The 16,265-nt window shown below is 42.9% G+C and overlaps 1 protein-coding gene across 1 annotated transcript in view; it reads right to left on the reverse strand.

The window, feature by feature from the left end:
* Positions 1 to 572: 572 nt before the first annotated feature.
* C1QTNF7 (C1q and TNF related 7) overlaps positions 573 to 16,265 on the reverse strand; it is a 103,712-nt gene continuing 88,019 nt past the window's right edge. The window contains exons 2-3 of the mRNA XM_084857099.1: positions 5,255 to 5,500; positions 573 to 4,012 (exon numbers count right to left, since the gene is read on the reverse strand). Of these exons, the coding sequence (XP_084713225.1) occupies positions 3,381 to 4,012; positions 5,255 to 5,500 (878 nt within the window). The 3' untranslated portion in view covers positions 573 to 3,380. The remainder of the gene's footprint in view (positions 4,013 to 5,254; positions 5,501 to 16,265) is intronic.

The following is a 16,265-nucleotide window of genomic DNA, read 5'->3' on the forward strand; positions in this document are numbered from 1 at the left end:
CCACACTAAAAGCTTCTCAACACCACAGAGAGCTTTTATCCTGCAATTGAGATTGGTTACTCACAGAAGTTTGTGGGTCCTTTACATGATGTTGTCAACCTTCAGGGCCTCCCCCATGCTTTGTGACCATTTCCAGAGCTTTATTTATTTGTAACAGGGAAAATGCAGTGTTTAAAAATGGTGATTTCAATCCCTCCATGTAATTACGGAGTTGTGCTATAACCTTAGTGCCATCTAGTAGCTGTATAATGAAACATTTAGAAGTTGCAGAGAAATGAAATCCCCAGGGAAAAAAGGGGGAAGCACATGTAAAGGGTTGATCGTAATCCCGCAAAGAATCGAGCAGCAGAAGCCCCGGTAAAGTTGTGGGATATAAAGCCTGGTTTTTGCCAGTCCCTACAAGAACAATGATTATGATATTACTTGTTTTCAGAAATGTATGCCAACACTGTTCAGCCGTTGAAATAAATATATCATCCATGTGGGGAAATCTAAGGAAACAATTCACTTTTCCATTACTATAATGATCCAGTAAAATTAATATTAAAGAGAAGCATTAATATTTCCATCTATGTAGATCAGTGAATTTATTTTAATCATAGGTGTAGCTAAGAAACTTTGCTATTTCACACCTCATGTAGTTTTATGTTGCTGTTGTATAGAGAGTGAGTAGCTTCAATTATGCTTGCAACATTACAAATGTTTTAGTCTAATACAACATGGATAGTGAATTTGGAAACAGTTACTAGCAAAAATTTGTTATAAGCAGGCATAAAAATATGAGGGTACTACCAGTTAAGAAGGTTGAACATAAGACTTAGCAATGGTATGTGAGCACCACCGTAAACTACATTACTTTTTTGTTGTTGTTTAGCTGCTTAGAAAGCTGTCATGGGAAGTAGAGGCAGTATTTAATTTCTAAAAGAAAGGTAGCAGGTAAGGTTTACATGAAGTCCTGGAAGGAAGCCATGTTCCTTAATTGTGATTTTGTGTGTGTGTACACAAGACAGCTTTATACATTCAATGTGTAAGGTCGTAGCTACACTTCTGGAACTCTGGCAAAACAGGGCAGGAAGTGGAAGTGTCAGGAACTTTCCCTCTCATCTATCAATTCTGTGTTACAAATGAGCCCCTCATTTTGCCATATTGGAGCTGTCTGGCAGAAATCCAGGTTCACATACCCAGGGAACATGTAGTTCTAGCTAATAGCACCCTACCTGGAAACTGTCCTAAAACCATTAGAGCAAAACGCTTATGACACAAAGGACCCGTAATAGATTGGAGTGGTGCTATTGGGGCCTGTTTTACACACACCTGTTTATGCAGCTACGAGTGCTGACTTGCATGTGTGAATGGACCATCACAGATCAGCCACCATAGATAGTGTTTTATTATCCCCACACTTTAAACACAATCCTTTTCAAAGTAGTTTGACACCTTTTCAATGGAAAACAGTTACCAGAGCTCTGGAAATAAAAAGATAGAGCATTGCCCAAATGATAACAAAACCCAATCTTTTGTAACTACAGCTACATATTAATGACTGCAAATTATTTTACAGTTGATCCCAAGTTATCTTCCAGTTTTGAACAAATGTCAGTTGTGCTGTATTATTGATAAGTAAAGCAATTCAAAAGTTCAGTATTTAACTATTCAAAGAATATTGTGAAAAAAATCAGAGTGGATTTTGGAACAGCAAAAAAAAATCTCAGATGACCCTCATAGCAAACAGGTTGCTTTAGTGGAGTCTGCAGGAAGCTGCAAGGTTCAGCTGCAAGAAGAAGGAGCAGTTTGTGAAAGATAGGTGAAGGTGTACTGCAGTGGCTAAGAGACAGAGCTCTGGATCAGGGAGTTGCCTAAGGCCCCCTTCTGCCATGAACTGGGGCCTTAGGCAAACCACACACCCTGATCCTCAGTCCTTCCATCTGCAATATGGGGGATACTACTGACAATCTTTATATTGTAAGAATTGTAATTGTAATTATATTGTAATTGTAAGAACTACAATTGGACAATGCATGTGAAGTGCTTTGTACTCTGAAAGCACTATACACATTATTATTACTATTATTATTTGATTGCAAGACTAATTTACTCATCTTTTGGCCCGATATCCAAAGCAGCCAATGTGGATAACAGAAAGAGGGTCAAAATCCTACTTCCTCTAATTAGGTTTGCCAAGTTGGTTGGAGTATTTGCTGCTACTGCAGCCCCACTGATGTCAGGGTAATATATTATACAAATCAATAATACATCTGTAGTGTTGATATGTTCAGTGCCATCCCAGCAACAGGAGTCATGGTAGCAATATCTCCTATTACAACTGGCATCTGTGCATTGGTGTGAACACATTTTGTATAGCAGAAGTAATGGAAGAGTTCCCTCCAACTCCCTTCTCCTTTTGTGTCATTCTTTTTAAACATTATAAGCCTATTGTTGTTCCATGCCTACTGCAAATTAGGTGCTTGTATAAACAATAAAGGAAGAGAGGGATAATAAAAACAACCAACTTTTGGGGAAGTTGTAAGCCAGCAAGGCTCCTTGTACGCACATTGTAACCATTTCCAGAGAGTAGGTGTGTTAATCTATTGCAGCAAACACAACAGAGTCATGGTCACCTTAAAGACTAACAAATGTATTCTGGCATAAGGTTTCATGCACCTGATGTGGGCTATAATCCACAAAAGCTTGTGCCTGAATAAATGTGTTAGTCTTTAAGGTACCCACAAGAATTTTTGTTGTTTTAGTACACACACAGCTGCCTTTCTTCCCTGAACAAGCAGCCTGTTATATTGCTCTGCTGAGCTGATTTTGAAACTCGTGTGTTTCAGAAGCGCTTTGCAATATGCTGCCAGGGTGAGGGGATGTATACACAAATCTGCCTTCACACTTCTCCAAGTCTTGGCTGTGGTCTTATCATTAAAGAGAAGTTACAGTAGTATAAATGCATTTACAATTCTTCTTGCTTATATTTAACACTTACCTCCCTTGAATGATAGGAGCATTTAGCACTGATATCCATATTTAGCTTCATAGCAATAAGTATCCAGCAATTACGTCCATGCCGTTCATAAGAACCACATTATTACTCAACATTTTATATAAAACTGCAGGTACATTTATCAGAATTTTGTTCAATTATTATTATAAACATGGTTTTGGAGAGGACTAGTATCTACACTGAGTTAGTAGAACCATTTGTTTGATAAAAACAACAGACAACCATGAAAGCACCTATTATTGGAAAATAGGTCTTCTACTTTGGGAGCCTTGACAGCAGAACCAAAATCCCAGATCAAGCCTTTATTATTTTGTCTCTAACAATAAAGATGAGATTCTGTTCACTGTCTTCATTTAGAGGTGCTTAGACATGTCTAACATCACAGTTCATCTTCATCTGATAGGGCATCAAGATAGTCTGTATCAACATATAAAAGGAATCCTGAAAACAGACTGTCTGCCCATGTGGGATCGGCAAAGAGGCCGTTCTGATCAGTGTAGAAGATCTCAAGCCATACTTCATCCTCTGGTTGAAGATAAATCACTGTTGACCCAGAAGCTACATCGTGGTTTCCTGTATTAGCATCAAATGTCTTTATCCGGAACTTGCCATTATGAACTAGACCAATGGCAAGATGTTTATTTGCCAAGGTGATGTCATATGAGAAGTAATAAATTCCTGGGATGGCACATATGAACTTCCCATTTGAAGGATTGTAATGTCCTCCCTCATTGAATAGGACTTTATTGAATATAATTGGTAACCTTTCCTCTGGGTAACTCGTGGTGATCCCAACAGAGAAGGCAGATTTCAGTACTATTTTTCCACACTTACAGATTCCTGGTAAACCTGTTTTCCCTCTTTCTCCTTTATCCCCTTTTGGGCCTGCTGGACCAACAGGACCCATGTCACCTTTAGCACCTCCCACTCCAGTAGGTCCTTTTTTACCAGGTTCTCCTTGGTCTCCTTTCTCCCCAGTTTGTCCTACAGGGCCGGTCTTTCCTCTTAAACCTTAAAAAAAAACACCAAATTCAGTAGTTATTATTAAGCATACAATTATTTTGGGTTATTAGATGCAAATGAACAAATCATTTGTGTATGAACAAATCAGGTGTCCCATCAATGGTAACTCAGTATTAGAGAATTCTGTTCCTTCATTCCTCTGAGGACCAAATTCCTCTAATGGCAAGAATCCCTCCCATGTTACCACCAGTATTTTTAGACATGGGCCATTCCTATATACAATGTGAATTTTGTCAATTTTTAATTTTTGTTATTAAAAATACCCATTTTCTGAATAACCAAGTTAAATATACTTAAACAGCTCAATCAAGTCAATGAATCAAATTCAAGACATTCCTAGCAATCAAAATTAAATGGATAAATTTTAATTAAACAAAGTTAAACACTTGCAGCAAAGTTTTCAGGGGGTTGGCATTGGAAGTGCCCTCCCCCCACGTCCGGCTTGCCTGGCTGTGGGAGGGATTTTGCAGAGAGGAGAAGATGAGATGTGGGCGAACGCTATTATATTCTTTACTATAAGTTAGGTCAATATATTATCCCCATATTGCAAATGGGGGAGGGGTGAAAAAGAGTGGTTTGCCTAAGGCCAATTAAAGCGCAATCCTATCGATTGCGCCCTTGATGATCAGAAGCCCCCAAACGTGGAGGCTTCTGATCATCCAATGCAGGGCGGGAGGAGCAGCGGAGGTGATCTTCACTTCCCCATCCTCTCACCCTGCATTTTTTGCTATATAGGCTTTTTTGCCCATCTAGCTGGGGTGCTTCAGATGGGGAGGTAAGGAGGCTGGAGAGGCCTCAGGATAACTCTCATCCTGGCCTCTCCAGTCTCCTCCCCTCCCTGCCTACCAAAACACCCCTTTCTCCCCCTCTCTGAGATGGCTTTTCTGACCTTGAAGAGCAGTTGGTGTGGTTCTTTCCACACCGGCTGCAAGGGGGCCGGGGAGGGAGCTCTATCTTCAACCTCAGAAGGGAGAATCCAAACAATCCTATGGCCCTTCAGATTATGTCTAGGGGCCATAGGATTGTTCCCTTAGTAAGTCTTCAGCAAATGTGAAATTCAAAGAGAGACCTTCCTGATTCATAGCCCTGTTTTTTAGCCACTGTGCTATGTCAGCTTTAGAGTTATATCTAGAACTCTAGAGACGAAGGATTAGAGCACTGAAGGTGTAACTATGACAAAAAATGTTTTCAGCAAAGCATTGTTTTTTTTTAAAAAAAAAAATTCAGTACCTGCATTTCCTTTCTCACCCTTTTCTCCCTTCCTGCCATCTCTACCATCTCGTCCTGGGATACCAATACGCCCATGAGGTCCAGGCGATCCATTATCTCCAGGAAGACCTGCAGGACCTGGCAATCCAGGTATGCTGCAAATGTATCTTGTAGAATAGTTTTCTCCTTTAAACTGGCTGTGAAGTGGTTCCCCACTTGTATAGATGGCAAAACTTGTGACATAGAGCAACACAAACATCCTTGGTGCTGAAAAAAGAATACAGATGTGCAGGCAATACGTTAATCTTGTTTATTTATAGCTTTAAGGTTAGTTGATAGATGTGTACATTTTAGATGTACACGTGTAAATATATGCAAATATGTACAATTTGTTTCAGTTTCTGTTTACAAATTGTAAGTAATTACTTCTAAGCAAACATGCTAAGGTTTGGGCTACAAGCTTCTTTCCAATTTCTTTCAGGCAGAAATACTAATCTCAACAGCATATGTTAAAGATATGCACAGTTGTTGAGGACCCGCCTAATGTATTTACTTGGCAGGCAATTTGAGCTTCCTCTTTAGCCCAGTAGTCTAAAATCAAATGCTACAACGCAGTATTTTCCACAGGCAATTATCCCTGGTGCTCATGAAATATATACAGTATTAAAAAAAAAAGATTGTCAGCACCACTCCTGAAAATATTACACATGCATGGGCCCCTCTAGAATGAATGTGGCTTATGCCAGCCATTACTTTCAGAAGAGATTAATCTGTACATGTATACTTGAAAATGTCAAAGGATGGAATTAGCATCTCAGCAAAGAAGCATACAGAACAAAGTGCTGCAAGAAGGAACTGGATGGATATAGGATCATAGAATCTTAGAGTTGGAGGGGGCCATTCAGTTCCAACCCCCTGCTCAGTGCAGGAATCCACTGATGGATGGCTGTCTCATCACTGCTTGAGTACCTCTAGCAAAGGCAAGTCCACCACCTCCCAAGGCAGTTGCTTCCATTGTCTGACTGCTTGGGCCATTACAAAGTTTTCCCTGATTTTCAACCAAAATCTGTAACTTAAGCCCATTATTTCATGTCCTACAGTCTTGGATGATAATGAACAGCCTGCAATCCTCTTCTATGTGACAACCCTTGAAGTAACTGAAAAATGCTATCACAACCCTCCTCGGTCTTCTCTTCTCAAAGCTAAATATACCTCGTTCCTTCAATCTTTCCTCATAGGACTTAATTTCTAGTCCCATAATCTTTTTTGTTGCCCTTCTCTGAACTCATTCCAATTTATTTGACTCCTTAAGTTGTGGTGTTCAGCACTGGACACAGTATTCGAGGTGAGGTATGACCAGCACAGAGTAGAGTGGAACTATCACCTCCCATAATCTTGAAGCCATACTTCTATTGATGCAACCTAAAATTGCATTAGCCTTTTTTGAAGTCACATCACATTGTTGGCTCATATTCAGCTTGTGATCAACTCCAACTCCAAGATCCCTTTCACATGCACTACTGTCAAGCCAGGTATCCCCCATTTTATACCTGTGCATTTGATTTCTTTTTCCTAAATGAAGAACTTTGCACTTGCACTTGAATTTCATTCTGTTATTTTCTGCCCAGTTTTCTAAGCTATCAAGATCATTTTGAATTTTGTTTCTGACTTCTAAGGTATTACCTATCCCACCCAATTTTGTGTCATCTGCAAATCTGATAAGCATTCCCCCCACCCCTTCATCTAAGTCATTCAGCACTTCATCAAATGCTATTAGATTTGAGCATTTCGAGAAAATGTAATATTGAGAATAAATGTCAGTACCAAATCTCTTGGAATTGTTAATCCAATAATGTCAATTCCCAAGCTGAATTTTGAGTTTGTAACCTTCTTTTTTTTTTTTTTAAGTCTGATAAGATCCTTGGTTTTGAATGTCGTCCTTTTCCATAAGTATGATGTCCACAGAAATTTTCTTAAAACTTGTTAAATTAATGGTTTTTAATTACCTAAATATGAATGTAAGTAATATTTGATTATATCGTTCAAAGTTCAAGGTGATGGCAGTCATTTTGTAATTTATTGTCCATTAGGGAGTTTTATAATTTTGTTATGTATTCTCCATTAGATAGTTGTCCCTTGACTAGTTTTAGAATGTTGGACCTTATCTATTTTACATCCTAAACACAAGTTTGACACAAAACTTGTTATGTGCAATGTACGGAGACTACTAAAATCCAGCATTTGCACATGCCTGTTAAGAAACAATCCAGAAATGAGGCTAGCAATAGCAGCAATACTATTCTGGGTAGAGTCCCTTGTGTGTTGTGGAAAGATAAGACGCCAGTTACCTGGTGCTTATCCATCTTCTGCCAACGTGTATATCCTAAGGAGTGCCTAAGCTCAGTTATAACTACAAATATGACTGATTAGATACTGTGGACTACACATCCTGATTACAAAGTTGATGTTTGTTCAGCTGGAGTGATTCTTAATAGCAGCTGAAGCTAAATATCACTTAACTTATCTAAAGAGGTTGCCCAGATCTATCACCAAGGCAAAATGGGCCTAGAATACATGTACCTTCCTATTGTGTGGCTTCATAAAGAATTGCATTTGGTGGCTGAGAAAAATCAAACATTCCAGCTGAATTGTGTTTGGCCGCACTATGTAATGCTGGGTAAGGGTCTACTACTGTTATTCCTACGTCCTAGTTCAGTAAACATGCAACATCCAAAGAAGTTTTGATTATAGCCTAGCAACATATTCCATTTCTTTCATCCTCGTGCAAGATGCCCCTGAAGGAGATGAACTCTACTGTTTCCAGCAAAGTATGAGTATACAGCAGTGAGGTATAGCACTTGAAAACCAGACTTATGAAACTGTAACTATGCCTCAGTAAGCACCAGAACAGGAAAATAAATGTTGGTCTCTAATTTATGTATTCCTAAGTAAATCTGTAGTGATATAATGGCAACACCAGGTCCTACGGTATGGATGGGCAACACATGGCTCGCATGTGGCCCCCATGGCCATTTTGGTGGTCACCACTGCGTTCCCTACCACTGCCATGAACCTACGGGATTAACTGTCAGTGAAGAGGATGCCATAAAAGTATATAACAGATAGGCCTTTCATGTTCTTGAGACTTTTGTTTGGATCTGGAAGACTGCACTGATGAAGTTGAATAATATAATATTTGGGGCAAAGTGCTGAGGGCTGCACAGGATCTTGTCTATGTAACACCAGAAGAAATTGCCACCAAACAACATTTATATAGCCCACTGGATTGAATTAGACTGGACTGTATTCTACACCAAGTTACGTGAACAACAGACTGGTGTGCTTATTCCACAAGGCAGGCAATTTTCTTAACTATGAGCTAGTGTTGTGAGTGGCCATGTTTCATAGCTTTGAATGATATAATAAGGGCAATCTTTCAAGCTTTTGTCAGTTAAACTACTTTACAATAGATCAAGCCATAAGGAAACGGTTGCTGCCAGCAGATTTTAAGTCATCAAATGAGACAACTGATAATAAGTTCTCTCTGCTCAGTGTATGAAGAGGGAGACACAGGAGCCCTATGCAGGCGTTTGCCCGCACTGACATGTAGGGCTAAAAGTGTAGAGGGGGAAGGGGGTGCATAAGTAATCCCCACCCCCAGTGTCCCCACATGCACAGTACCAATTAGGGCTATGTAAGCATGTTCAGCTGAACATGTTTACAGAGTTCCTGTGATTGGAAACACTGCTAAGGCAGAGTTTGCAATCGCTAGAACTCTTTGAGTGCATTTAGCTCAAAGTGTGAAGGTCTAATGGAGTACTGAGTGTGCAGCGATGCCAGGGGCGTGGCGTACCTGTGCACCCACATTCCCCTCCACACTTTAGCCCTACACGCAAGCAGGTGAACACCTGCATAGTGGTAGGGTTGATGTTAAATGTTATTGATTTCAACACAAGTGTCTGTGAGATACGCTGATGTTCTTCTGTTATTGATGTCTCATTTCAACATGTGCGGCATAGACCCCTAGGATGATGTCAGGGACTCAGTTGAAACAGAAAAGCAGTTGCCACCAAGGGTGCTGCTTCCAGATGGAACGTGCTACAAATCAAAAGGCATTGTGCAGCTATTCCGCCTGTTTTTCCCTTAACAGTTTTTATTCTGTTAAGAAAAAAGATGACAGAAGCAGTGGGAAACATGGGAAGGCTACAAATGGAAGATGTTTTCATCTAGACCTCCCATAAGGTTCTGTGAATGAGGCAGTGTGATTGCACAATAAAAATCTAGAAGCACCCCGAGTTCTTCATCTTTTTTTAATGTGGGGGCATTATCAAGCCATGATCAGGAGAAAGTCTTGCTGTGCCATTCCAGAGCTTCCAGCTGCTGGACAAACTGCTTCAAATCATGTCTGAAGCCTGTTCCAATGTCTCTGAATCCCATTCCAGCCACACGTTTGAAAGCAATCCCATGCTCATGTCAAATGCAGTGTATAACTCTGAGACCCTATGCAGATGACCCCTGCTCCCATACATCCAGTGAATGGCAGAGGGGAGCGGGGACCATGCCTGCTAATTATGCCCCCCCAACACACACCCCAACACACCCACTGGCCATGGCCCTCGGGCACCCACATGTTTGGCGGTGGTAAGTGCATAGGGCTCCTCCGTGCAAGTGGGAACCCTGCTTGGCCAGCAACTGGCCTCTCTATTGCAGAGCAGGGCCTAGGCCATCAGTTCAGAACATTGCTAGCTCTGGCCAAGTCTCTAAAACCCAAAAACCTTAGAATGACAAGGTGAAGCCTGGAGATGCCAACACTTGAAAGGCAAAAATCTGGTAAAGCATCGATGCAGTGGTGTCCAGACTGCTCCACAGCAGGCCCTGCACAGGCCAGATGACATCAGTGGCAATGAAGTAATCAGCCCACCCCTCTCCCATTTCAGCCTTTCTCTGTGCTGGGAGAGGCACAGAGAAAGAAGCCTGGCTGGCACACACATCTCAGCATGCACTGATGGGGAGGTCTAAACCTCCCCTCCCTGCCCACTGAGACCGGAGGATGGGCTCACCCTGGAGGGGTGGAGTGAAAGACCTCTCTCTCCCTATTAGCAATGCTGATCCAGACAGCTGGTTCTTTGCTGCTATTAGCAGGAGGGAAACAGTGATCTGTCCTCATCTGGCTGATCAGCCAGGTGGTAGGGAAAAGTGGACAGGGTGCCCTGGGAGTGACCAAGGGCTGCATGCGGCCCTCAGGCTGTGTGCTGCCCATATGCGACACAGAGGAAGAAGACAGAGAGCAGGTTTGCATGTCATGCTAAGCCACCCTGCGAATAAGCAATGGTGGGTTGGGTGTTTGTAAAACAACCACGGTATATGGGCTTGCCATGGCTTGTTCTCCCCTTCCTTTCCCATCAGTCCTCCAGCCGGCCCTCGGCATATATCTCTCATGCCTTTGTGGCAGAACCCATCTTGTCTCCTTGTCCCCTCCCTATTCTGATCGCTTCCCCCTTTCGTTCACCACCTATTTTCCCCCTGTGTTTGTTTACTCCTGAGGCACCTATTTGCTTTGGGAGTAAACAAATGGGATTGTATAAAAAAAAAGATCTATTTTTCCTACTTGTGCAAGAACTCCCTCCCTCCTGTCCAATATGTGTAGCCTTGCCTTGTCAATTTCCTTATATGTTTCAGCTGTCAAAGAGAATGCAGAAGTGAGAGAAGTAGGTGCACCAAAAGTAGGGGAGAGGGGAACAATATCTCCTCCTTGGCAAAGTAATCCTCTTGCTTTTAAATGTTGCACTGACACTTGTCAGTGTCCTCCTCCCATTCAACACTTCTCCAAGTCTCCAGCAAGTCCAGAAAGGGGAGATATTGTTTTTCTTGTGCTTTTTCGTGGCTCCTTCTCGGAGGAGTTACTGCTATGGTTACTGAAAGAATGGGAAATAATAATACTAATTCTAAAAATTGTGAACACATTTGTGTATTCCTGAAGCAATGGGGAAAAAAGGTGGCAAATAAGTGACAGTCCCTCCAAAGTGCTGTTTGGGCATTAGTGGTGCGGCAGTTACTGGCGAGGGAGGCTGGAGGTGGCATTGGTGAGATCATGAAGAGCGGCACAGGCAGCTTTTTTTGTTGTGCTTGCTGAGCAGCTCTGAGGCAGATCCTGGAAACCCACAATAAAACTGCTGTCCCGGGTTCAGATGACATGACAACCCACCATAGGTATGAACAATCCTACAATAATACATGGGTTAGGGTGGCTTGTTCATGAAAATTAAGCCACCCCATGGAGAACGCCTGGGTTCAGATGAGACAACAACCCACCATGGCTGGCTGCCCATGGTGGGTTGTCATGTTGTGCGAACCCAGTTGAAGAAGAAGAGGACACCACCAACTAAAGGGATTTATTTCTGTTCCCTCAGTTCAGAAGCAAGTTATCAAGTCATAGTACTACAGGAAATTTTTTATACAGCTTTGACAGTCTCTCTCCTGAAAAATTACTGCAAGAATTTCCAATAACTCCGGTAGAATAGCTATCTCTTAGGTACGATTTAGGGCATGGTTACCTCTCACCCAATTCACCCTGGATTGTTTCCTTTCACTGAATTTTCAGTCAGCTCTGTTACTTTTTCTCACTCAATGGTAAAAGAGTACTGGGTATTCTCTGAGGCCTGGACCCAGAAAACCACATGCACTTACTTCCACAAGTCTAAGGAGGCACTGGGCTTGTATGTTTTCCAATCAGCAGCCCCTCCCTGCCATTCCACATTGTGAACCTCTTTGGAAACAGAGGGAAATTTTAAAAGCAGTTTGTGATATGGCACAGCGGCCTGAGTTTTCTACAGTTAAATATTTGATTGTGGGAAGCCACTTTTCTCCACAACATGGCAAACATTCCACCAGAACCCTGGCTGTGGGGAGGGTGTTGTATGGGAAAAGTGGGAGGCTGGGGAAGTTAAGCACCTCTATCCTGACTCAGTACTGGCCCAAGCCATTTTGCTGCCTAAAGCAGAAGCAAATTGTCCCACCCACCCAGTTTGGACACCAATTCTTGCTTTTATCTACCCACTCCCCTGCCCCATTCCACTCCATGCTGCCTGAAACAGCACAGCCATTCCTGCAGCAACTGCTTCTCTGGTGCAAATTATGCTCTGCCCCACTGCTTTGCAGCTGTTCAGAGGCGAGCAGGGTTCCCAGATCAACATCTGCCAGCAAACATCTAGTTCGGCCCTAAGACGCAGGACAATCAGTTGCCTTGCAAAGTTTGCCAAAGCAGAGTTGGCAATTTGCCTGGGTTTCGTGCACAGTGCCAAGATGAAATACTAAAATATGAATGTCGTTGGACATTATTCTCATTGCTTTTCTTTTATTTCCATAAAAATGACACTAAAATGATTATCCATGTATGTGCCAGTACAAACATTACAAATACACCCCAGTTACTAGAGCCGACACAATCTGCCAAGGAGCCACTTATAGAAATACTGAACAGCTTGTAGAGCAGCCTTCAGCATAAAAACGTCTATATAACCCACTGAGAATAGAAACCTAGATTAGGAAATAAAATAAACCTATCCAAGATCAGTATAAACCAGTTAGTTTTGATGAGACAACCTATTTTCCATAGCCATGAATTAAGTCACAGAGCCTGCCACCATAGACTGTGTGGTGGTATTAATGTGCACCTATGAGCTTTTCTACACAAGGCATTTATCATGCGCTCATCATTCCCTGCTCATGGTTGTTTACAGGCTCTTTAGATAACATTGCAACCCTCCAGTTTCGCTTCTGTGTCTAACCAGCACTTTGGGGGGAGTGTTTTTAGAGCAGGGAAATGTGGCATTTAGTTGTGAAAGCGAAAAGAAAATGTGATTTCTTCTTGTGTTTTTGCACTATTTGCTATACCACAGTGCCACCAGAGGTTATGTAATGGAAAAGCAGGAAAGGAAACGCTCCTTGTGTGGTGCTCAGAACTCAATTCTGCAATGAAACCAAAAGTAGATACAGCAAATTAACAGCCTCATGTAGAAAAGCCCATGAAGCTATCATGAAGGGAACATTTCAGATTTCTCTAGGCAGAGCTAAATAGAAAAAAAACAGTTGGCATTCTTATTATTGCCCCTTGGTACGGGCTGGGAGGGGGAATAGCTTTTTCTTCTGGTGGTCCCCCTTCTTTGCAAGGGTTCCCCTCAAAATAATTACTGCCACCAGTCAGCATGAACCTCCTGACACACCCTAGGCTGCCCAACCACTTGGGGAGTTTTGGAGCCCTTCTTCCAAAGACTCCTCCCTTCAGCCAGCCCCTTAGAAAAAAATAAAAAGAAACATGCTCTGGATTTCCTTGTCCAAAGCCTGGAAACACAGGACTCAACAAAAACCCAGTGTGGTGGGAACAGAATGTATGTGTCCTCTGGCTGTAGTTTACTGGCAACAGTTTTGGGTTCAGTGCTTAATTTATAGAGAGAGGTGCTGAAGTCTAATCTATATGGGAGACGCGAGGAGCCATTGGGAGCTGTCCTGCAATACCCAGGTTTACCTGGGCTCCATCGATATGGGGCTTTTACTCCAGTTCTACTCCACTCCCAAGTTGCTTGTGGCAGATGATGTACGCTGCTCCTTGTAGCTATCCCAGTGTCTCTTGCCCTAAATCTGGGGCTTTTTCAAACTCATTTTGTGACTGATTTTCCCATCACAGCAGCTTCAGTGCAGTGTGGGAATCCGTGTGACCTCAGCTGGCTTCGGCACTGGCTGGTGGAAGCGGCGCTGGATTGGTGGAAGGGAAAGTAGCTTGGGGCAGGGAGAAGAGGGGTAAATATGTCTACCTGGAAGTAACTTGTTGCTTTCAATTCCATGTTGCTGCCTCTCACTTTAAGTAGTTGAGCCTGAGAGTGGAGATGGGAGCCAGCCCTGCTGTTTTGAAGCTGTGCAGCTACAAAGGAGCACAGCTGAGAAAGGGTGGACGCCTGTTGATTCGAAGCTGCGCAGCTGAGAAAGGGTGGGTGCGAGGACGGATGATTTTCACAAACATATACTCAGAAGCATTTCATTGAGCCTGTGTGTGGGGGGGCCTGTTGATTGGGCAGTAAATATAGATCAAGGACTACATGCTAGCCGCTCTTCCTTCTCCCCAGCTCTGTGCTCTCTGCCTGCTCAATCAATGGAGGAAGCGGCTGCCTGCTTGCCTGCCCACCTCAGAAATGTGTGTGTATGTGGGGTATGCGAGGTTTGTTATGAATGTCTTCTTGTATGCAAGTCTTGCTTTGTTGAACATGCTCCCAAGGACAGCCAAGATTGCAGAGAGGTGCGCTTGGAGGGATCAATTTTGAAATGATGGGTGGGCACATACTGCTTGGCGCAGGCTGGTGGAAGCGGCACTGATTGGTGGAAGGGAAAGTAGTGAGGGACAGGGGGAAAGCAGAGGGGTAAACATGTCTACCTGAGCTGTATGGGGCTGGAGAACTGCAGCTGTGATTGCATACAAACAGTTGGCATGGCAACTACAAGCAGGCTACCCACGGCTTACCAGAAGAACCAAAGGACACAGAAGCTACCTTAAAATACCTAAAGAACCAACGAAAACTAGAAATGTCGCACCCCCCTCCTCACATAAATGTGACAGCCAGGGCTTGCTTCGCAGCAACAGTGATGTGTCATCGCGCAGCGGCGTTTCCGGCTTGGGAAGTCTGCATTAAGTCTCCCGTGTACCGCGCCAGTGGTTAATTCGCAGCACTAATACTGCGCATACGAGGGAGCAAACAATGAAATCGGTGCCATGTAGATGCAGCTGTGGTTGCCCAGCAACAGTATCCAGTCACAGCTAGGGCTGATTAAGCAGAAGGAAAGGGAATCAGGACAAGGGCTCTTTAAATGGCTCGAGGGCTCTGAGTGGGGAGGGGTGCAGGACAAAAGCCTGGATGCCGGAAGTTTTGGGAAGAGAAAAGAAGTAACAGCACAGGGGTGTGGCGTGACAGAGCAACAGGCAAGGAACAAAGAACAGAAGCTATAAAGAGGAGGAATGGGAATGGGGAAAGAGCCGCTGGCTCATCAGGAAATGAAAGATGTATATGATCTGAAGAGAAACCAGACTTCTGCTGATTATGAGCTGTCATTATTGATGTGTTTTTACTGTATTTGTTTATTTTGTTTTGTTGTAACAATATTTTTTTATTTAAATTCAACTCATTAGAAGGCCAAGGAGTGGAAACAGAGGAGAGACTACTAAGAAAGAGAAGAGAGACCTTCCAGTGTAGACTGCAGCAGTCAAAAAAATACAAGAAAAGACTTAACTTCCACAGCAAATTCAGTACTGGATCTTCCAGACTCTGCAGCTACTTATCTGGCACTATTATGTAGGCATTCTGTCTGATCTGGCTTCTGCTTAACTGTATGGCCCCACAGGCATCCACCCTAGTCCTACAGCTACTTACCCTGTAATGCAGACTGTCATTCTGATCCTGCAGATATTTACTCATATTGTCCTGTAGGCATTCAGCCTGGTCCTGCAGCTGCTTACAAGTATTGCTCTGGGGCCTTTTGGCTTATCCTGTAACTACTTACTACGATCCCTAAGTAGTGAGTCTGATCATGCAGCTACTGACTTGAATGGTCCTGTGCAGTAACAAGGGTTAATATAGCATATAGTTGTAGCAGTTAAGTGGTCACATCATTCATTTGGGATGGGAATAGGACAAAGGGACATCTTCACTGTGACCAGAAACATGCCATCGTTTTGTAAGTCCTGCTTCAGCATGGTAATAGTAGAAAAGAGGATGGCTGTAGTTGCTTGGTGGTGAGCAGAAAGCACTCCTCATATGCTCAAGGGCACTCTTTATTACTAGTTAACTTATTTCTGTTAAACTGTTAATTCTCTACCATGTATTCATTGACTGATCTTGGGCTAGTTACTTATTTCTGTACCTTTTGTTGTTCAGTTGTTAAGTCGTGTCCGACCCTTCGTGACCCCATGGACCCAATGGCCATGCACGCCAGGCCTTCCTATCCTCTGCTCTCTCCTGGAGTGTGCTCAGTTTCATATTCATTGCAT

Source organism: Heloderma suspectum, chromosome 5 (genome assembly GCF_057233095.1).
Source record: "Heloderma suspectum isolate Gila_16-S chromosome 5, 16-S_ref, whole genome shotgun sequence".
NCBI lineage: Eukaryota > Metazoa > Chordata > Lepidosauria > Squamata > Helodermatidae > Heloderma > Heloderma suspectum.